This window comes from Thamnophis elegans, chromosome 8, assembly GCF_009769535.1.
Source record: "Thamnophis elegans isolate rThaEle1 chromosome 8, rThaEle1.pri, whole genome shotgun sequence".
Lineage (NCBI taxonomy): Eukaryota > Metazoa > Chordata > Lepidosauria > Squamata > Colubridae > Thamnophis > Thamnophis elegans.
Genome location: NC_045548.1, coordinates 70,456,905 through 70,480,935, shown reverse-complemented (window position 1 = coordinate 70,480,935; position 24,031 = coordinate 70,456,905). Strand labels below are relative to the sequence as shown.

The following is a 24,031-nucleotide window of genomic DNA, read 5'->3' as shown; positions in this document are numbered from 1 at the left end:
AGTGGTTAGAATGCAGTGTTGCAGGCCAATTCTGTGGACTGAGGATTGCCAGCATTTTGACAGTTCAAATTTCACCAGGCTCAAAGTTGACTCGGCCTTCCATCCTTCCGAGGCTGGTAAAATGAGGACCCAGATGGTGGCGGGGGCAATATGCTGACTCTAGAAACCACTTAGAGAGGGCTGTAAAAGCATGTGAAGCAGCATGTAAGTTTAAGTGCTATTGCTCTGGCTAACAAAGAGAAGGCTTAGGAAAGACATAATATCCATCTTCCAATACTTGAAGGACTTAGGTAGTTCTCTATGAGCAGTGATGGGTTTCACATTTTGTTACTACTTGTTCGCAGGTGTACACGCCCCTTCCGCGCATGTGCCCGGCCTTCCGCACATGCACTTTGCTTGTGCACATGCCTTCCGTGCATGTGCCCAGCCTCAAAAACATGCCTAAATAGGACGGCATAGAGCCACGGTTGAGCCCACCTGTGATTCCCGCTACCAGTTTGGGCGAAATGATCCGAACCAGCTGAATACACCTTTGTATATGAGATTTTTGAATATATTAGTTTAGGTCTATGAGCTAAAAGCAGATGTTTCTCCCAATTTTCTTTGTAAAGTATTTCGTCTTTACCGGTATCCTGGCTATGGTGACTTGTGCCGTGTTTCTCCGTCTCAATTCGGTCCTTAAGTTGGCCGTGCTCCTCATCATGATTGCAATCTACTGCTTCCTGACCGAGACCATTTATGCTTCCCTGTTTCTCCAGTACGATGAAATCAATCATAATGGAGAGTAAGTCTTCGTTTACATATTTGTTTACTCATGAGATTTTTATCCCGCCTTTATTATTTTTATAAATAAATCAAGGGGGAAAACATATCTAATACTGATTCCTGATTAAAACTTACACTCACCTGATGATTGGCCTCAAATCATGCAGCTGACTTTCGTGTCAAAAGTGGAACCCGTCGTCGTCGTCATCATCATCATCATCATCATCATCATCATCATCATCATCATCATCTTAGCCATTGTCTATCCACTGCGGGATGAAGGCCTCTTTCACATGTTCCCAACCAATACAGCCCTGAGTTTTCTTTTGCCAATTGGGCCTGCAGTACTTGCTGATGTCATCGATCCATCTTGTTTCGTGGACACTTTTTATTAAGTGGGAAAGGTAGAACTAGAACTCACAATCTCCTGGCCCAAATTTCATCCAGCTAGTTTTCATGCCTAAGAAGGGACTAGAACTCACAGTCTCATGATGATTGGCCTAAAGTCACCCAGCCATCTTTCATGTGTAAGAAGGCACTAGAACTCACAACTTCCTGGTGATTGGCCCAAATTCATCCAGCTAGCTTTCATGCCTAGAACTCACAGTCTCCCGGTTCTAATCCGGGCACCTTTAACCATTACACCAAATGGCAGCTTAAATACTTCTTTAACAAAAGTTTAGCCACACAGAGGCACTGTAGACAGTGGGATGGGTGGCATACACATTCAATACGTAAATAACAACCCTGAATAGATGCCCCTCTGCTCTGCATCATATTCCTTAAATAAAACAGTTCCCCAAACATAAAATGTAACATCAAAAACAGAGTAGCTACAATTTTCCAAATCCCTCAACCTGTCAGTCATTTTCATGACAGCTGCCTGGAGCCAAATGCCTTCCAGCTGCACCTATTGCAGTAACCTTGGGGGGCGGGGGTGTTTAGAAATAATCGACCTCCATCCACCACCTCCCCCCAAAAAGTGTGCTAAGATGCTATGCATATCAGTATGCAATTATTCCGTAGCCCCTTCTTATTTCTTCAGAACAATGGAACAAAAATAGCCTGGGCCAGCAGAGAGCCTTACCTGAATCATATCATCTCTAAGACAAGATAATTCTGCAGCGATGCTAGAAATATCTCATCAGCTGGAAAAAAGACGGGCAGAAATGAAAGGGGAAAGCCTTATAATGGCTCCCCAAAGAGGAAAGCAATATCACGGCTGGTTTGATGTGTCAATCTTTTATTGTCAGGGGCTTTTCACTGACTGTCATCTCAACAGGAACATGCAAATTTAGAGAGATTCTTTTAGCATCAGGTGGGAAAAAAAGGACAGGAACCACAGCTTGGGCAGGGAGTTCTCAGAGAAGCAATGCAAAAAAAAAAAAAAAAAATAGTGTCTGACTTAATTCCAGGTAGAATATTTTGAAGCGAGAAGTAGTTGCATCCTGAAATCTTGTGGGATGGATGGATGGAAACGTATCAAAGAGAGAAGCAACTGTTTTGACCTAGGCTTCCCCACCAGCACGAAGCAAGTCCTCATCCTGATAAACCCCTTTCATTTAATTTACAGTGAATTCCTCTCCGGCAAAGTCTTTCCTCTCCCACAGTCTTTCAAGATAGTTCACAATTACCCACCTTTGTCAGGCTTGGAGAGCGACCAGGCCGATATCTTTCAGATGCCGCAATACTTGGCAAGAATGCAGGAATGAACTAATTGTCTCCTGCGAACTCCACTCTCCTTTCGCTCCTCTTTTATTCCCTATGGGAGGGGCCATTCACCGTCCACCTGTGGCCTTACTCCCAAGTCGACCCTTGTTCCTTAGCTGCTCCTTTTGTCTGGCAACTCTATCCATGCACACTGGGAACAGGCTCCAGCTGTTCTTCTGCCTCACTGATGTCTGACTCCAAAGGCAGCTGACAGCTGGCATACAGCCCTGGCCCCCTCTCTGCCTCTGATGCAGAGCCCTCATTAGAGCCTTCCCCAGACTCCAGGACTGGCCTATGCTCCTCCCCAACCTCCTCACTGCCCGAATCGGCTGCCAGCACTGCCAGCTGCCATGCTTAAGGTAGGACTAGAATTCACAGTCTCCTAGCGATTGGCCCAAAATCACCCAGCCCACTTTCATACCTGATGGATTAAAAACAAAACAATAGAACACGTGTTTTAGTTTAAGCTTTGCTCTTCTTTTCTGATTTTTTTTTTAATCGCCTCCTCCTTCTCTCTTTTCTTCTTCTCTATAGTACGGATTTCCTGGGGACGAAAGAAGCTTCCTTGCTCCTCATGGCCATGTTTCTGTTAGCTGTATTCTATCACGGCCAACAGGTAAGGCAAATGTTTCTTTTCCATTTGCACCTCCTCCCAAGCAGGAAATATCTCCCCTTGCTCTGCTAGAACCTGCCAATCACGACTCCCCTTTGGAGCAAATAATTAAATATCAGACTAGAGTATTTTATGACCTTCAATAATTGAAGACCTGATTAATCTTAAAAGAGAGGGCCAATTAAAATCAACACATGGCCAGGTCCGTGCAGCTTCTATTTTTTATTGCTGTGTAAAATATTATAAATAGAAAGCTGTTTCAGAATATCTTATCAGTCTCTATTCAATTTGCTCTAGGTGGGAAATTAAAAATCAATTCAACATCTAAACCAGGACACACAGATGCTATGAGAATGGCAGATTTCCTGTTAGGGATCTGTAGAAAAAAGGTTTAAAAATAAAATAAAATTGCAGGAAAGTAGTATCTTATTACATATGGCACGGGTGTCAAACTCAAGGTTCAAGGGCCAGATCCAGCCCACGGGGTGCCTAGATCTGGCCCATGGGGCCACCCTTGAAACATCAAAGGACCAGCCTGCAGTGCCTCTGCCAGCAAAAATGGATCTTGGGTGGGCCGCCTTCCTGAGCTCTGTTTTCACTGGCAGACCACTGCAGGAGGCTATTGCAGCTGAAAACGGACCTTGGGACTGAGGAGTCCCGGTACATTGGGAGCTTACAAAATTCATTTAATTGTCTTGCTTAGCAATGGAAATATTGGGCTCCGCTGTGGCCATACGTCAAGGACTAATTGTATAGATATCCAGTACAGAGGTGGCATTCAGCAGGTTCTGACCAATTCTCGAGAACCGGTTGCGGAAATTTTGAGTAGTTTGGAGAACCAGTAAATACCACCTCTGACTGGCCCTGCCCCCATCTATTCTCTGCCTCCCGAGTCTCAGCTGATTGGGAGGAAATGGAGATTTTGCAGTAACCTTCCCTTGGCATGCCCACCAAGCCACATCACACCCATCAAGCCATATCCATAGAACATGTAGTAAAATATTATCCCACCACTGATTTGCTCATACCATTTTCTCCCTCTTGTGAAAAAAAGAACTGGAGGAAATGAATTTCTCATGAGAGGAACAACCAGGTGCAAAAGAGTCTTCTTATCCCTGCTGAGATTTATCTGAGCTTTTAGCTACTGAACGTTACTCTATATACCTTCAAAGCATTCTCAAATGGAATGAGCCAGTCATTTGGGGGAGAAAATATCCTGCCCATAATTCACACGAGGGGTTGATAGCCAACAACTGTCAGATTTCAAGCTGCAATCTTCCTCCTGTACTTTATACATGTCAGAATATTCATGAACTGGAATAGGACGTAGCAACAGGTCAGTCTTGGGTTCAGGAATTGCAAGGCTGATGGTTGCATATGCACTGGAAAGTTAAAAGGTGGGGATTGTCGACTATTAGCATTTGTGGATGATCTTTGTTTCACCGCAAAGGCTGCATCACAGTAAAAAGGATTCTCAGGTATTTGAAGGGAACTGAATTTGGGTCTTCAAATACAGGTATCTGAAGTATATTAAGGTAATTGAATTTTTGCCTGTTCCAGTCACGAAGGGAGCAGTGTCAGAATATTCATGAACTGGAATAGGATGTAGCAACAGGTCATCCATTGGGGACTGACTGGAATAGGGCAACAAGGTCAGCCAATGAATAGGCATAGCAACTAAGTTAGCCAATGAAGGCTGTTTAGAAACTGAAACAGTATTTGCTGGAGACACCTAGGTGCCTGGGCGTGGCTTAGGCTTAGCTTGACTGCCCTGTATAGAGGAGGTTCTCTTTGTCTGTATTAAGCTCTGAACTCTGAACTGAAACCAATCTAGCCTGTCTGTGTTTGAACTTGCTTACAATCTCTCCTTTCAGATTCAGATGGAAGAATCTGCTGTTGGTATTGTACATTTGTACATCCTGCTGAATCAGTTATCTGTGTGTGCTTTCTGGATGTGATTTCTGCAGCAAACTCTGACAATACAGGCCACTATTTTTGTTCCTGCTTTGATTTCAGTTTCATCCTTAATGAGAAACTTTAATTTAATTAGTTTTTAGAAAATGTTTTACCCCCTAAAGTAATTTCTTCTAGAGGTCTCTTCTATCACAGTCAATAGGTCTGCATGATGTCTTCTGCAAAGTCCTCAATTTATATTAAAAAAATAATTTTAACAAGGACTGCATTAGACTTCATTAGACTTATAGTAAATCAGATACTCTTTGAATAGCCGTTGGGAAATAGAAGCTTTTGAACTTAAATATTATATGCTTCTAAAATCATTTTGTTGCACCTTGGTGTCCAGGAACATAATCAAGTTACACTAAAGCAGAAAGGAACTCATAAACGTACAATGTTTTTCCCCCGTCCCCAACAAACAAGATAAGAAAGAAGTTTAGTTAGCTGGCAACATCTATTAGACCTTAATGGATCTCAAGAGCGTAAAAAGGCTTAGATGCGGTCAGTATTTGGATGGTCCCAGGCTTATAAACTACATAAAGTAATAAAAGGGGGATCTGAAAAGGATAATGGAAAACCACTTTTGTGTTGCCAAAAACCAAACAATATGGATGTGTCTATGAAAGTCTCTAGAAGTCTAGCTCAACCTGAAAGAGATTTCATCTTGTTTAAACTTAGTTTAAAGAGCAGATAATGATCTGAAACAGAGTCTGGTAAAAATTTCTTGGCTGTTTAAAGGGAGATGGTTTTCTTTTCATTTCTTAGACAATAAAAAATTGCCAAGGGAGAACAAATATTCACTGAAAAATCTCATAAATAAGGAACTGTTTTTTTTCTCACCACTTATTCCAGTTATGAACTGGACAAGGGATGTCTGACAAGCATTTTCCACTCAGTTTTCATGTGGTATGAAGTCTCCCTGATATGTGTGAATGTATCTGTGTGTACATTGTGCGTGTTGGTTGGGAAAACCTTCAAATCAAGGTTGAGTCCCAGTAACTGCCTGGACAGATCCCTGCAGTTTTCTTGGCAAGACTTTGCAAGTGGTTTGCCATTGTCTCCTTTCTAGGGCTGAGAGAGATTGATTGGCCCAAGGTCACCCAGCTGGCTTTGGGCTTAAGGCAAGACTTTAACTCAAATTTCTCTATTCCTAGCCCAACACTTTAACCGCTAGATCCATGCTTCTCACCAGTGGTGGGATTCAAAAAATTTTTACTACCAGTTCTGTGGGTGTGGCTTGGTGGGCATGACATGGCTTGGTGGGTGTGGCTTGGTGGGCATGGCAGGGGAAGGATACTGTAAAATCTCCATTCCCTCCCCACTCTAGGGGAAGGTTACTGCAAAATTCCCATTCCCTCCTGATCAGCTGGGACTCGGGAGGTAGAGAATAGATGGGGGTGGGGCCAGCCAGAGGTGATATTTGCCAGTTCTCCAAACTACTCAAACTTTCCGCTACCGGTTATCCAGAGCCGGTCAGAACCGATTGAATACCACCTCTGCTTCTCACCATAGGCAACTTTAAGATGCCTGGACTTCAGCTCCCAGAATTCCCCAGTCAACATGCTTGGGGAAGTTGATATGGCTAAAACATAATGTACTAAACCTATGTTTTTGTACATCTATTGTGACATAAAGTCATTAAAAATTGTAGTTATAATTTATCTGCTTAGGAATCACATAAGAGAAAGGGATGGTCTCAAATATAAGAAGGACAAAATCCTGTCAATATTTCTATGGCCTTAATACCCAGAAATTCCAGTTAACTTTAGGACTCAAATGTCTTCACATTTGGATGGTATATAATAAGCATTACCCACCTCCCCCAATAATATGTGATGAGTTAATACCACTTTATAGTGCTTTGGTAAGGCCACACTTGGAATACTGCATCCAGTTTTGGCCACCATGATCTAAAATATATGTTGAGATTCTACAAAGAGTTCAGAGAAAAGCAATGAAGATGATTAGGGGGCTGGAGGATGAAACATATGAAGAACAGTTGCAGGAATTAAGCATGTGAAAAGAAGAACTAGGGTTGACATGGTAGCAGTGTTCCAATATTTGAGGGACTGCCACAAAGAAAAGGGGGGGGGGGCGGTAACCTATTCTCCAAACACCAGAAGGCAGGACAAGAAGCAATGGATGGAAACTAATCAAGGAGAGAAGCAGTCTAAAACTAAGGAAAAACTTCCTGAGAGTGAGAAAAATTAATCAGTGGAATGACTTGACTCCAGAAGTTGGAGGTGCTCCATCACTGAAGGTTTTTTAAGGAGAGATTGGAGTCATTTGCCTGAAACGGTAGAGGGTCTCTTTCTTGAACAAGGGATTGGATTAGAAGACCTCCAAGATCTCTTCCAGCTCTGTTCTTCTCTTAGACCTTCTTTATCTTCAGCTAAATTTGTCCAGCCAATAACTAAGACGTGACTCCAGCACAAAAGATTAGTTTAACAGGGAGTGCAGGAAAAGTGTAACTATGCCCATGGGGGGAGTTTGCTAAATTACACATCCGGAGATTCAAAGGACACATCATTGGTGCAATGACATTTATAATTTTTCACACTGGAATTGATTTGATGTCTTGTAAAGCTTTGACTTACATGGCTATTTTAAGGACAAACTACACATTACATGAATTACATATTGTGCAACTCCTGCTCTAAATTTTATTTACTTCAAAGAACCTATGCAGCTGTATTGATCCACATCGGGATCTTTTCAGAGACGGAGAGGAGTTTTAATCCTTTCCTCTCTAGCTTATCCCCAGGGAACATTTTAAAATGAGCCGTGGTGCCGCAGTGGTTAGAATGCAGTACTGCAGAGGCTACTTCTGCTGACTGCTGGCTGCCTGCAATTTGGCAGTTCAAATCTCACCAGGCTCAAGGATGACTCAGCCTTCCTTCCTTCCGAGGTGGGTAAAAAGAGGACCCAAATTGTTGAGAGAAATATGCCAACTGTAAACCGCTTAGACAGGGCTGTAAAGCACAGTGAAGCAGCATATAAGTCTAAGTGCTTATTGCTAAAAGAAAAGAAAAATGGACACAATTGACTTTTCCAAAGGTGCTTTTTCAAGAGGCAACTGGACTTTCTGGTTTTTCTTTGAAGATGTTTTGCTTCTCATCCAAGAAGTTTCTTCAACTCTGACTGGATGGTGGGGAATCAGAGCTGAAGAAGCTTCTTGGATGAGACGTGAAATGTCTTCAAAGAAAAAAACAGAAAATCCAGTTGCCTCTTGAAAAAGCACCTTTGGGACAACCATGATCTGGATGGCTGAGGATCTTCATAAACTCTCAACTGACTTTTACTTTATAAAAACACACACATATGGAAATGGCTAATTTTTAGAGGAATGAATTAAAATATCTTTCCCTATGCCCCAAGATTTTGAGGATCCCAAATGTTTAGTTGACTAGATTCATATCAGGCACAAAGGATCAGGACCATACATTAGGTGGTAGTTCGGCAAGGTTCATTGCTCAAGCCTATAAACAAGATCTAGTCACTAAGAAGGGTGGCTCAGTGGCTAAGATGCTGAGCTTGTCAATCAGAAATGTTGGCAGTGGTTCAAATCCCTAGCGCCGCATAACGGAGTGAGCTCCCGTTACTTGTCCCAGCTTCTGCCAACCTAGCATTTTGAAAACATGTAAAAAATGCAAGGAGAAAAATAGGGACCACCTTTGGTGGGAAGGTAACAGTGTTGTGTGTGCCTTTGGCGTTTAGTCATGCAGGTCACATGACCACGGAGACATCTTCGGACAGAGCTGGCTCTTCGGCTTTGAAACGGAGATGAGCACTACCCCCTTGAGTCGGGAATGACTAGCACATATGTGCCAGGGGAACCTTTGTGTTTAGTCAACTAAAGTTCAATGCCAAATTGGCATCAGATAAATGTTCAACAAAATTCAAGTGGGCTTGGACTTGGGGCATTTGTGACAATGTAACACCTCTAAGCTGATGATGCACTTCACTCCATCACCCAATTCTCCCTGATCTTCTCTTATCCTGCAATGTACTAGATCTGTGTTTGTCCTTGAAAATAGTCTACAAACTACCCCCATCAGTATAGTTTGAACATCTCTGAACCAAATTTCATTAACTGCCAGACTGTTTCTAAGCTGGAAGTTGGTGCTTCTCTACTGGGTCACCCTAGAATTGATTTAATATCTATCCACACTTATCTTAGATGCTTATTCTTAAGGATGGACCACATGTTCAATTAAAAAAGACGCTAAGAGGCCTTCTTGTCTTTGCAGCTTGAATACACAGCGAGGCTTGACTTTCTGTGGCGTGGCCAGGCCAAAGAAGAAATCAACGAGATGAAGGAGTTAAGAGAGCACAACGAAAACATGCTACGCAATATCCTGCCAAGCCACGTGGCCCGTCATTTCCTAGAAAAAGACCGAGATAATGAAGTACGTAAGAGCTGGGTTCTAGTAATGGACGTGGAAAAAAAAAAAAAAAAAGCTAAGCTAGATAGAGCCTTGAGGAAGGTATGCGGCATCCTTTGCCAAAACATCAGCTTCACCCAGAAAGTCAGGAAAGGTTGAAGAAGAAATTCAAAACTGGCCTATATTGATGCAGGGGAGGAAAAGAGAATCTCTATCAGGCTATCAACATTCTGTCATTGTACCCTAAAACAGATCCTTGAATTTATAGGGTGGAATCCCTGAGCCAAGGTGGCGCAGTGGGTAGAGTGCAGTACTGCAGGCCACTTCAGCTGACTGTTATCTGCAGTTCAGCGGTTCAAATCTCACCAGCTCAAGGTTGACTCAGCCTTCCATCCTTCCGAGGTGGGTGAAATGAGGACCCAGACTGTGGGGGCGATATGCTGACTCTGTAAAACCGCTTAGAGAGGGCTGAAAGCCCTATGAAGCGGTATATAAGTCTAACTGCTATTGCTATTGCTAAATATTGGAATAGCTTACCTTCTGGAGTTGTGAGGGCTTCGTTCTTGAACATTTTCAGACAAAGTTTGGACAGTAGAACCCTTGGCGCTCTCTGAGCTTGGTTGTTTGCTTGCAGACATTTCATTACCCAACTAGGTAATATCATCAGTCTGGTGAGAGTGAGGTTTGCTCCATTTATGTATGGTACTTCCCTTGACAGTGTTGGTAAAGGTGTGATCTCCTTGGTCATTCCAAGCAAAACTACTTTTCATTATTTGTATCAGAAGCACCTACATGTTGCAGACATAGGAGAACTAAGAACCATTAAAATGTTGGGCCACAGTTTGTCCAGGATGATACCCAGATTTCTGCCCAGGGCAAAGGATTGGATTATGTTTTGTTTTTTAATGTTGTAAACTACCCAGAGTCGTTGGATATGAGATAAGTGGCAAATCAATTTTATAAATAAATAAAATAAATTAGAAGCTCTCGAGGTCCCTTCCAGGCCTGCGATATTAACTCTTATAAGGTATATATCCTGTTTTCCCTGAGAATAAAACCTTCCTGGATAATAAGCCCAATCGGGCTTTTGAGCGCATGCGCTAAAATAAGCCCTCCCCAGAAAATAAGCCCTCCCTGAAAATATTGCAACACAGAAGCAGCCATGAAGTGACCATGCTCGCCGCCTCCTGTATCTCAAATATAAGACATCCCTAAAAATAAGACCAAGTGCTTATTTGGGGGGGGGGTTTCCAAAAGAAAATAAGACCCTGGCTTATTTTCAGGGAACACAGTAAGATAAGACTATATAAGTTAAAGGATATCACCTGCTTCCTAATGGTAAGCACATGTGTTCTTAGCACTGAAAGCATACTTGCTCTTTGCAAGAGTAATTCTGTAATGCTCCCTTTGATCTCTCTCCCCCACGACCCACCCCCACCCCAAACCACCCCGGTTTCCCCCCCCTCCTGCTGTTACATTGAATAATCATACCTGCAGAGAGTTTCTGCATCAGCTGCCTGGATCATTCAAGGTTCAATACAGTAAACACTTATTTACGTAATGTGCTAACCTCCCCCTTCCCCAGGGAAGTGAATAGGGAAATGAATGCTTTCCTTTCTGCTCAGATTGGCTTAAGGCTCGCCGCACAAAAGCTTCCGCATCAAGAAAACAAGCGACTGCAAACAGATTGCATTTCAACCTTTCCCAGCCACTCCAGATGTGTGGGCAGGCTCCTGTTTGATCCGCAGTTATGTAAGGGAGTCAGGTGCTTAGAGGGCGTTAATTCTTGGGAGTCGGCCTTTTTGGGGAACTAAAATTAGATTCTGTCAGACTTCCCAAGTAGGCCAGACAGGTCCACGTGAGCTAATTCTACTTTATTGTAAGACCACATTAACGCAATCTTGCAAGTCTGAAAGTACAAATCTCCCGCTGTCTTCTTTGCAGTCTGAGAATTTGGAGAAAGAGTCTCGCTTCTCTGTTTTTTTTCTCCATCCATTATGCAGCTGTGGGCTATGTCGGCAGTCCCCAACATTTCCAGTTTGGCGGCCCATCCCAGGGGAGGAGGGGGGAGTGTGAGAGGCAGGCACATGCGCACAACTCCATTTGTGTGAGCAGCAGACACATGCACTCTCTGCTTCTGCGAATGGGGCTGACTGTGGGGGTGTGTGTGCTTGCGCTCACACGTGAAGCTCCACTCGTACAAGCAGCAGGCACTTACTACTTACACAGTAGCAACAGGCACTTGCACAAGTGGAGGACACACAAATTGAGCTTCGTGTGCAAGCCCCCTCAATTTGTGCAAGTGGAGATTCACACGCACACACTTACCCCAACCCACGGGCCAACCGAAGGCCATGGCCTGCAGGTTGGTGACCCCTGGGTTATGTTGCCCAACAAGATGGGGAAGAACAGGCCACACCCACAGACCAGATGAACCTTAAATCTCTTTTGTGTAGTCTTACAAAGCTCTTACATCTGCTGGCTGAAACTTCTGACTTAACATCTGCTGACTGAAATGTGGGCCAACAATGTGTGGCAGCAGCCAAAAAAAGCCAGTGAAATCCTAGGTTGCCTTAACAGAGGGCTAGAATGAAGATCAGGTGAAGTACTACTACCGCTTTACAAAGCCTTGGTAAGACCACACTTGGAATATTGCATCCAGTTTTGGTCACCACAATATAAAAAATGGTGTTGAGACTTTGGAAAGAGTGCAGAGAAGAGCAACAAAGATGATTGGGGGACTGGAGGCTAAAACATATGAAGAACGGTTGTAGGAACTGGGTATGTCTAGTTTAATAGAAGGAAGGACTAGGGGAGACATGATAGCAGTGTTCCAATATCTCAGAGGTTGCCACAAAGAAGAGGGAGTCAAGCTATTCTCCAAAGCACCTGAGGGCAGAACAAGAAGCAATGGGTGGAAACTAATCAAGGAGAGAAGAAGCTTAGAACTAAGGAGGAATTTCCTGACAGTGTGGACAATTAATCAGGGGAACCACTTGCCTCCAGAAGTTGTGAATGCTCCAACACTGGAAGTTTTAAAGATGGTTGGATAACCATTTGGCTGAAGTGGTGTAGGGTTTCCTGCCTAAGCAGTGGGTTGGACTAGAGGACCTCCAACATCCCTTCCAAATCTGTATTCTGTTTTGTTCTGTTCAAGTACATTCTTTAAGGAATCCAATATCCGTTCTCCTAGCCTGCACTCCTCAAAATAAAAACACCATTTCTGCTTTGGGTTGTTTTAAGAACTTGCCATGACTACAAAGGGAATAAAAATAGCTTTCCAATAAGGGCTCTAAAAAACAATGTTCCATTAATTATCATTCTATTCTATTCTATTTTATCATATCCTATTCTATTCTTGCATGCTCATACAACATTCAAAAGCCACTGGGCACACTCATTGGTGTTGCGATCTTCTCTTCTTTGGGGTTACTTACTGATGGTGATGTGGAATATTTTAACCAAGTTACTCTCATCCCTGTTCTTGGCTGATGCTATTTTGTTTGCATAAGGATCAGCACACCCACCATGAAATCACCAGCAATAGATTCTAAATATAGATGCATTTGTCCTGGGAAGCTAGCAACAAGTTCTCACAGTGATCACGATCAAGAAACGTGTATACAAGAAACAAACTGTTCTACCAAGAAAAGAGAATTTTTGTAGCTCCGGGTTCAACCGTGGGCTCCTTGGTGCTCTCTGAGCTTGGTAGTTTTCTTGTAGTAGATGCTTTATTACTCAATGATAGATAACTGTTGCGACCCTCCAGCACAGCTGGCAGCAGATTCGGACAGTGAGGAGGTTGGGGAGGAACACGGGCCAGTCCTGGATTCCTTGGAAGGCTCTGATGAGGGCTCTGTGTCAGAGGCAGAGAGGGGGAGGGCAAAGCCGTATGCCAGTTATCAGCTGCCTTCAGAGTCAGATATCAGTGAAGCAGAAGAACAGCTGGAGCCTGTTCCCAGTGTGTGCATGCCAGACAAAGGGAACAGCTAGGGAACAAGGGTCATCTTGGGAGTAAGACCACAGGTGGATGGTGAATGACCCCTCCCATAGGGAATAAAAGAGAAGCGAAAGGGAAGTGGAGTTTGCAGGAGACAATTAGTTCATTCCTGCATTCTTTCCAAGTATTGTAGCTTCTGAAAGATATTGGCCTGGCCACTCTCCAAGCCTGATAAAGGTCGGTAATTGTGAACTATCTTGAAAGACTGTGGGCCAGGACTTCGCTGGAGCGGAATTCATTGTAAAGTAAATAAAAAGGGTTTTATCAGCAGAGGAAGAATTGGAGGGAATGTAAGAGTAGGAGAGAGGAGAGGAAAGGGAAGAAGAGGGGAAGGGTAGAGGGGAGGAAGGGGAAGGAGAGGAGGGAAAGGAGAGGAGGAAGGAAGGAAGGAGAGAAGAAAGAGAAGAAAGGGGGGAAGGAAGGAGGGAAGGAAGGAGGAAGGGAAGCAAGGAGGGAAGGAAGGAGGGAAGGAAGGAGAGAAGGAGAGAAGAAAGGAGGGAAGGAAGAAGGGAAGGAAGGAGAGAAGGAGAGAAGAAAGGAGGGAATGCAGGAGAGAAGGAAGGGGGGAAGGAAGGAGGGAAGGAAGGAGGAAAGGAAGGTGAGAATGAGAGAAGAAAGGGGGGAAGGAAGGAGGGAAGGAAGGAGGGAAGGAGGGACGGAGCGACGAAAGGCAGGAGGGAAGGGGGAAGGAGGGAGAGAAGAAAGGAGGGAAGGAAGGAGGGAAGGAAGGAAGAAGAAGTAGGATTGTTGTAAGATAAGATGGGTTTATGGGATGGTAAGAAAGCAATTTCAAGTATATTGTCAACTGTAGGGGAGAAAAATTGTTACAAATACATATTATTAATAACAATTATGAGATCATATAATTGTGAATGTATATATGAGAAATAAAAAATTTTAAAAAAAAGGTTTTATCAGGACAAGTGCTTCTGGGGAAGCCTAGGTCAAAACAGTAACATTATCAGTGCTAGATAACCTCCAAACTAATCCCTATTTCTTTTTGGATGTTTAACCTTGCATTGCAAAATTGAACCTCAGGCCACCAGCATGGTTTCTTGAAGGTTAGATTGATGAGCAAATTAAATAAATGGCCTCTCTTCTGCAAGTGAAGTTGCAAGTCGTCCCTATAGAACAGCCTTCTCCTGAAGATCTTGATGGTACCAACTCGTGATGTTTCATAACCTAGATGTCCCCACAGAAACTTAGGTTGGGAGGTCGAGGAAGCACCATTGGCTGTTCAATTATTGTTGTCATGATGGTGTGATTTTTTTTATAGCCTCTGAATATATTTTGGCTTTTTACTATATTCTTTGATGGACAGTTCTATTGTTTGGGTTTCATCTTCGTGTATCACCTTGGTGAACACGGAAGATAGAATCATAGGGCTGGAAGGGACCTTGGAGGTCTTCTAGTCCAACCCTCTGCTGAAGGCAGGAGACCTTATACCAACCTGATCAAATGAGACGGGCAGCTACATAAAATAAACACATAAGCACTTTTTTTCTTCTTTTTGTGACCTGTCATCCCTTAATTCAGGGTTGAGTCCAGCTGACTGAGTGGAGCTGAGCATTTGCTGGCTGGAGGCCCTTCCTGACACCTACATGGAGTTTGCAGCAGATATTTTCTCTTTGTGCCCTGATTGAGAAACATCTGCCATGGCCTAGGACTGAATTCTCAACCTTCTGAGTGGGAGGCGAGCGTCTTCACATCTAGGCCAGCACCCCGCTCAAAATAAGCACATGTTAACAGCAAGAAAAAGCGTGCCCGTGTTCCCCCCTTTAATGGCATCTTTTTTTTCTCCTCTGCCCTTCTCCTCGTTTCTAGGATCTCTACTCTCAGTCCTACGATGCAGTTGGCGTTATGTTTGCCTCTATCCCCGGTTTTGCCGACTTCTACTCCCAGACCGAAATGAACAACCAGGGCGTGGAATGCCTACGACTGCTGAATGAAATCATCGCTGACTTTGACGAGGTAATTTTGCAACCTTTGGGACCTGGAGAGAGAGTGAGGTTTAAGGAACAGCTGGCCAAGCCAACAGGCCCTGGCATTTTGTCAGCCAATCGATTACGTTAACCTCTGCATTAATGCAATTTTAGCTAGCAACTAATTTCTTTTTAATTCTAATCCATGGATGGATTTCAGGATGGAGGTGAGTCCAGCTGATAGAGCTGAGGTGGCGCAGTGGTTAGAGTGCAGTACTGCAGGCTACTTCTGCTAACTGCCGGCTGCCTGCAATTTGGCAGTTCAAATCTCACCAGGCTCAAGGTTGACTCAGCCTTCCATCCTTCCAAGGTGGGTAAAATAAGGACCCAAATTATTGGGGGCAATAGGCTGACTCCGTAAACCACTTAGAGAATGCCATAAAAGCACTACGAAGCGGTTTATAAGTCTAAGTGCTAGTGCTAACTTGAGTAGGTGGCAGAAAGCAGCTAGGATAATCTAATTAAGAACAGGGATATGGGATAGGGAGGCTGAAAAAAGAATTCCAGAAAGAATGTATTGAGAACTGGAAACAGAGGGACGTGGCCACATGCGAGTACAGGTAGTCCTCAATTTACAACAGTTCATTTACTGACAAAAGTGACTTATGAACATTTTCACACTTGGGACCATCGCAGCCTGTTCATGTCCATGTGATTTACTTTCAGAAACTTGACAACTGCTTCATATTTATGACAGCTGCAGTGTCCCGGGGTCACGTGGTCACCTTTTGCGACCTTCTGACAAGCAAAGTCAATGGAAAACCCAGATTCCCTTAACAACCATGTGATTCACTTAACAACTGCAGTGACTCACTTAACAAATGTGGCAAGAAAAGTTGTAAAATGGGGCAAAATTCACTTAACAAATTTCTCACTTAGCAGCATAAATTCTGGGCTCAGTTGTGGTCATTAGACCATTGTCTTTGTTGGAATTATTCTAAAGAGCCTTAGAAATAGACTTCTGCTTTGATTTTGCTCATTGTCTGCCGATTGCCATCCAACTTCTATGTCTACATAGGAAAAAGCCTAGATCAGAGTTTCTCAGCCTTAGGAAATTCAAAGATGTGTGGACTTCAACTCCCAGAATTCCCCAGTCAGCATGGCTGGCCGGGGAATTCTGAGATTTGAAGTCCTCATATCTTCCAAGTTCTCAAGGTTGAGAAACACTGCCTAGATTGAAAAATAAAAGACAATTAATGGACACAATTCTCTAAGGCCAGGAAAGAGATGATAGTTCTCTCGTTCTTCACCAAATACTGTCAAAACAACCTCAAAGGTCCAGTGGCATCATAATTTAATGAAGCAACCCCTTTTAGATGTTCTGCAGGATTATAGAAAAGGCCTCTGGGTTGCTTATTTATTTCTCTTGCAACCTACATGGACTGCTGAAAAGTTAAAGCATTAAAAACCGCAGCGCAATTAAAACCAGGCAATAAACCCAACCAACAGAATAATTAAACTAAACTCATAAGCTCCAAAGTAGAGTAGCCCTCATTGTAACAATGAGCAATGCTCATATTTCAACATCTCATGAAAACCTCCCTTGTAACATCTGCATGGAAAGATGATTGCAATACAAGGGTGCACATATGTGCTCACATTTATTGTTATTACTTTTCTCATGATCAGCCTGAATTGGGCAACTATAAGTTGAAAGCTTTTTTCATTGAGGGTTATGGTCCATGATCTCTGATTTTTGTCAGTATGGATGTTCTGACCTAGGTTTCCTCAAACCACAAAGCAGAATCCTTGTCCTGACAAAAACCCCTTTTTATGAAGTTACTGTGAATTCCTCTCATTCATAGCCAGCAAAGTCTTTCAAAGGAGGATTTACAGTCACAGACCTTATCTGGCTTGGAGAGCTGCCAGGCCAATATCTTCAAAACTTGGCAAGGAGCCTCAGAGAGTCACGAACTAATTAAGCAAACTAATTGTCTCCTGCAAACTCCACTCTCCTTTAGCTCCTCTTTTATTTTGTCTGGGAGGGGGCATTCATCGTCCACCTGTGGCCTTACTCCCAAGTCGACCTCTGTTCTTTAGCTGTTCCCTCATCTGGCAACTCTGTGCATGCGCACACTGGGAACAGGCTCCAGCTGTTTTTCTGTCACCACTGATGTCTGACTCTGAAAGGCAGCTGATAACTGTCAGATGGCCCTGGCCCCCTCACTGCCTCTGACACAGAGTCCTCATCAGAGCCTTCCCCAGACTCCAGGACTGCCCATGTTCCTCCCCAACCTCCTCACTGTCCGAATCTGCTGCCAGCTCCACTGGCCACTGGTGGGCCACAACAATGGATGTAGAAGATATAATCTTTAGCTTCTAGCCTATATCAAACTGACTCTCACATTTTCACTGAAAAGAGAGAGCGATTTTTTCACTATTGCTTTCCAGACTCAATAGGGATAGTAAGTACTATGCAACAATTTGTCTGTTAATAATTATTTTTAGCTCTTCTTTCTTTCATGAAGGGAATGGCATCCTTCGGCTTATTGATTATCTTTCCTTTGGGGTCAGTACTGTACAGATAGTCCTCAATTTACAACAGTTTGTTTGGAGTTACAATGGCACTGAAAAAAGTGACTTATGACCATTTTCACACTTATGACTAAAGCGGCATTCCCATGGTCATGTGATCAGAATTCACACACTTGCCAACCGACTCATACTTACGACTGGGGTCCTGTGATCCCCTTTTGCAACCTTCTGACAAGCAAAAACTCAATGGGGAAGCCAGGTTCCCTTCACAGCCGTGTTACTAACTTAACAACTGCTGTGATGCATGTAACAGCGGTGGCAAGAAAGGTCATAAACCTGAGGCAAAACTCACTTAACAACAGTCTCACTTGCCAATAGAAGTTTCAGGCTCAGTTGTGGCCATAAGTCAAGGACTACCTATGTTGTCTGTCACTCCAAAGCAATAAATCACAGGGTGAAGGGTGTAAAATGGAATCATTTAAGCAAGAATGTATCTGATAACCATGACTTTGAAATCCATGTTTTCAGTTATTAGGTGAAGAACGATTTCAGGATATTGAGAAAATTAAAACCATTGGAAGCACATACATGGCGGTATCAGGGTTATCCCCTGAAAAACAGGTAAGGCGCTAATCTGATTTTCTAACACATATTTGTCTGTTTCAAGAGAAAGATGTGAAGGAAGCCACAGCTCAACCAAGACTAGCAGGGCAAAGCATTGTATATAAACAACCCACAAGCTCCACTCTCCCTCACACAGATGTCACCTAGCCTGATAACATATATAGGAAACAACAAGCTTGGAGCACACCAAGAACTTAACAGTTGAAACCTGAGTGACATACATTTTCAACTATGGATTTCAGATAATTTTCTTTTTTTTTTAAATTTATCAATTTCATATATACATTCACAATTATATGATCTCATAACTGTTATTAATAATATGTATTTATAACAATTTTCCCCTACAGTTGACAATATACTTGAAGATTGCTTTCTTAACATCCCATAGATCCATCTTATCTTACAACGGTCCTACTTCTTCCCTCCCTCCCTCTTTCCTTCCCTCGTTTCTTCTCTCCTACTCCCCTTCCTTCCCTCCTTCCTTCCCTCCCTCCTTCCCCTTCCCTCCTTCTCTCCTTCCCTCCTTCCTTCCCTCCTTCCCTCCTTCCTTCCCTCCTTCCTTCCTTCCCTCCTTTCTTTTCTCCTTCTCTCCTTCCTTTCCCCCTTCCTTTCCTTCTTCCTTCCCCGCTTCCTTCTCTCCTACATTCCCTCCTTCCTTCCCTCCTTTCTTCTCTCCTTCTCTCCTTCCTTCCCTCCTTCCTTCCCTCCTTCCTTCCCTCCTTCCTTCCCTCCTTCCTCCCTCCCTCCTTCCCTCCCTCCTTCCTACCCCCCTTCTTCTCTTTCTTCTCTCCTTCCTAATTTTCTATTGCCGCCATTTTTTTAAAAAAAAATCATTTCTTCATCATTGATTTAGACACCAAAAAAGGAAGATTTGTAAGCAGATGTGGGGTAGAGCTGCATATTTTCTTCCGGTCCCAACTCTAACCCTTTGCCCATTTTGAGATCCTAATAAAGCAGAGCTGTGAATTGTGCAGAGAGATTGTTGGCTTCAATATTCTTCAAACACCTAATTCCCACAAAACTGTCTTTGGTCTAAGTATATTTACCCATGGAGTATGGCTGCATTATTTTTATCCTTCACATCTGTTCCACTACCTTCTCTTGTTGGTATCATTAATATGATTGCTGTTACTTGGATGTTATGATTATCATTACTTTGTTGTTTTGCATGTACACTGAGAACACCGGAGACAAATTCCTTGTGTGTCAATCACACTTGGACAACTATTTAAATATGAGCCAGCAGTGTGCAGCAGCTGCCAAAAAAAGACAACACAGCTCTAGGCTTCATAAACAGAGGGATAAAATCAAGATCACATGAAATGTTAATACCACTTTATAATGCCTTGGTAAGGCCACACTTGGAATATTGCATTCCGTTTTGATTGCCACAATGTAAAAAAGTTGTGGAGACTCTAGAAAGAGTGCAGAGAAAAGCAATAAAGATGATTAGGGGGACTGGAGGCTAAAACATATAAAGAACAGTGGCTAGAATTGAGTATGTCTACTTTAATGAAAAGAAGGACTAGGGGAGACATGATAGCAGTGTTCCAATATCTCAGGGGTTGCCACAAAGAAGAGGGAGTCAAGCTATTCTCCAAGGCACCTGAGGGCAGAACAAGAAGCAATGAGTGGAAACTAATCAAGGAGAGAAGAAGCTTAGAACTAAGGAGGAATTTCCTGACAGTTGGAACAATTAATCAGTGGAACAGCTTGCCTCCAGAAGTTGTGAATGCCCCAACACTGGAGGTTTTTAAGAAGATAACCATTTGTCTGAAGTGGTGTAGGGTTTCCTGCCTAAGCAAAGGGTTGGACTAGAAGATCTCCAAGATCCCTTCCAACTCTGTTATTCTATCTATCTAATATACTGTTCTGTTCTACTGTACTGTACTCAACTCCACTCCAGTTCTACTCTACTCTACTCTACTCTACTCTACTCTACTCTACTCTACTCTACTCTACTCTACTCTACTCTACTCTAAAATAGAATCCAAGGACAAATTAGATAGTTGAACTGAATAGGACTAGAATCTTCCTATGTTTCCAAGAAAGCTCTCTTTGTTTGTTGTGGTGTTGCAATACTGTGGTATTCCAAAAAGAGAATTTAGCTTCTCTCCTGGCTAATATTCTTCAACCTTTAAGTTCAATTCTCTGAACTGTTTCGGCCTTTGGCTCCATTTTGATGGAGCAGGTGATCAGCCAACATGCCTGATGCATTGATTCTGTCTTTCATTCCTCAGCAGTGTGAAGATAAGTGGGGCCATTTATGCGCCTTGGCAGATTTCTCCATTGCACTGAATGAAAGCATTCAAGAGATTAACAAGCATTCTTTTAACAACTTTGAGCTCCGCATCGGTAGGTATCTGCTGAATGTTTTTAAGTGACCCCCACAGTCTTGCAGTTGAGCAGAGTTCCCACCAGCTGAAAATAAAGCCTTTATTTATTGAATGACTTCAGTGCTGCTTGCCATAGGTAGAAAATTCACCAAAACCTAAAGATGCATTCCTATGAAAACCTAAAGTTATTTCCAGTGGTGGGATTCAAATTATTTAACAACCAGTTCTCTGCCCTAATGACCAGCGTGGTAGGTGTGGCTCGGTGGTCATGTGACTGGGTGGGCATGGCCAGCTCAACATCATTCACATTGATGGGCGCTTCGCCTTAGCTGTAGCAATGTCATAAGGGTTAACCGGAGAGGCAGTTTCTGTAAGCAGGGCAATAAAGATCAGGCTAGAAACAACACCAGAATGTTTCCTTCCTGCCTTCCTTACAGGATTAGCCCTGTAAAGTGGAAAAAAACAAAATGAGATTTCTTCCAACAATCGGTTCTCCGGGCTGCTTAGAAAGTTAACCGGTTCTCCCGAATATGTGCGAACTGGCTGAATCCCATTACTGGTTATTTCCTCTTGGTTTGAGCAAGCAAGTCTTCACAACATAGTTAAATTCACTGGAGACCTTAGATTTCATAGGATTTCTCCCAAGGGTGAAATACAGCAGGTTCTGACAGGGTCTGGAGAACTGGTAGTGGACATTTTGAGTAGTTTGGAGAACTGGCAAATGCCACCTCTGGCTGGCCCCAAAATGGGGAGGGAATGGAGATTTTGCAGTATCCTTCCGCTACCATGCCCACCAAGCCACGGCCACAGAACCAACAGTAAAAAAAAATTGATTTTCACCACTGATTGCTCCGTACCATAACCATAATTTGCTCTTTTTCTTCTTCTTAGGTATCAGCCAAGGCTCGGTTGTAGCTGGGGTCATCGGTGCTAAGAAACCACAGTATGATATCTGGGGGAAAACTGTTAATTTAGCTAGTCGAATGGACAGTACCGGAATCAGCGGCCGAATACAAGTGCCTGAGGACACCTATTTGATCTTGAAGGACCGTGGATTCGCCTTTGACTATCGGGGAGAGATTTACGTCAAGGGCATCAGCGAGCAAGAAGGCAAAATCAAAACCCACTTCCTTCTGGAAGAGTTCAGCTCCAACCCTTTGACCATGCAACCAAGAAAACTAACGGGACAATACTCCTTAGCGCTGTCGTGCTGGGGCTCGTGCAATCGCTGAACAGGCAAAAGCAGAAGCAATTTTAAACGAGAACAATAATTCGGGCATCATTAAGGGTCATTACAATCGGCGGACTTTATTAACTCCGGGCGGGTCCGAGTCAGCCGTCCAGGCAGAAGCCGTCGACAAGACGGACTTGCCATAAGCCTGCATCTCCTTGTGATTTCTTTCCTTTCCTTTTTTTCTTTTTTTTAATTTCTTTTATATATGAAATAAATATATAATAAATATGTTTTAATTTTTTTTAGAACCAGCTTTTTCTTTTTTCCCCCTTTTTCTTGAAAGGCGTTCATTTCATCCCTGCCGCACTGTTTCCCAGCCCGCGGCTCATCCTCTGAGGTTGCTTTTTAGCAATGCTTCAAAGGTCCCGCTCCAATTGGGAAATCCGGAAAGTTCTAATCTTGGAATTGGGACATCTTGAGATTGATTCCCTCCTACATCTGTGCTTTTTTTAAAAAAGGATGTGATAGGAATTAGACAGATGGTAACAGAACTAAGCTTTGAATTGAAAGATCTAATGTCCTTTTTTACGATCACCAAGATGGGTAGAAAAGGTTAGACGTTTTTCCGGCCTCTGGGATTTCAACATACAGGTACTCCTTGACGTCCATCATGGAGCCTGCCCATTAGCATCATCTCCTTTTAAGAACCCCATATCCCCTGCAGGATGGAGTCTGGACAACTGAATGGAGCTGAGTGTTTACTGGCTGGATGCCCTTCCCTGTCACCAATGTGGAATTTTATTCAGCAGATATATTCTAATTGTGCCTAGTGAGAAATATCTGCCTCTACTTAGGATCGAACGTACCACTTCCTGATGTTGAGGCAAGAGCACCACCTCTAGGCCACAATCATTAGGGTCATAAATTGTAACAGTCATAAAACAATGACCACCTGATTTTACAACCATGTTTGCAGTGGTCATTAAATGTCAGGGAATTGAACAGCCAGTGTCCAAATGGAGTCAGGGACTCTGAGATGAACTTGTAGTTTTCTATAAATAAATATATTTTACACTTATATTTACAGCAAACAAGATAGTCAGGCACTTCCCTACATCGTGAGGTAAATTGTCAGGTAAATCGCAGAACGGCACGCAGAAGGAAAAAAAGGCGGGAAAAAGGGAAACGCCCCCTTTGCCACCGGCAACCAGTCATAACGTAGATTGCCTCATGCATCAGCCTGCACTCTCCAACCAATCAATTCCAACTGCTTGTTGTGGCCCATTATTCTATTTACTGTTCCAGCCATTAAATTAATATATTAACATTAATAGCAACAGCACTTAGACTTATATACTGCGTCCCACAGCTTTACAACCCTCTCTAAGCGGTTTATAAAGTCAACCTATTGCCCTCAACAATCTGAGTCCTCGTTTTACCGACCTCAGAATGAGGGAAGGCTGAGCCAACATTAAGCAAACACGATGATTGTAAAACAGCACCAAAAGCACCATTAAGCAAATGAATGGTTCACTATGGAGTGTGTCCTTTTGCTGAAAAAGGAAATAAATGCCAGGTTTGGGCAAAACCATCCTAAAATATGGTCATGTGACTGCAGGATACTGCAAATGGCTGTAAATGCAGCCCTGTTGCTGAACACCCAAAGTTGGGCCAAGGGTGGAGGGGTGAACATCAGAGCTCAGTATCAAAGGTGATATTCAGCAGGTTCTGGCCAGTTCTGGAGAACCGGTAGCGGAAACTTTGAGTAGTTTAGAGAACGGTAAATACCACCTCTGACTGGCCACGCCCCCATCTATTCTCTGCCTCCCGAGTCCCAGCTGATTGGGGGAAATGGGGATTTTACAGTATCCTTCCCCTAGAGTGGGGTGGGAATGGAGATTTTACAGTATCCTTCCTCTGCTATTCCCACCAAGCCACACCCACCAAGCCACATCACGCCCACCAACCCACGTCACACTCACCAAGCCACGCCCACAGAACTGATAGT

The 24,031-nt window shown here is 43.3% G+C and overlaps 1 protein-coding gene across 1 annotated transcript in view; it reads left to right on the top strand.

The window, feature by feature from the left end:
* The window catches only part of ADCY8 (adenylate cyclase 8), a 149,626-nt gene extending 127,400 nt beyond the window's left edge, over window positions 1-22,226 (top strand). The window contains 9 exon segments of the mRNA XM_032222246.1: window positions 612-784; window positions 3,010-3,091; window positions 9,295-9,453; window positions 15,254-15,400; window positions 18,415-18,507; window positions 20,754-20,868; window positions 21,741-22,046; window positions 22,049-22,099; window positions 22,102-22,226. Of these exon segments, the coding sequence (XP_032078137.1) occupies window positions 612-784; window positions 3,010-3,091; window positions 9,295-9,453; window positions 15,254-15,400; window positions 18,415-18,507; window positions 20,754-20,868; window positions 21,741-22,046; window positions 22,049-22,099; window positions 22,102-22,226 (1,251 nt within the window).
* Window positions 22,227-24,031: the final 1,805 nt, after the last annotated feature.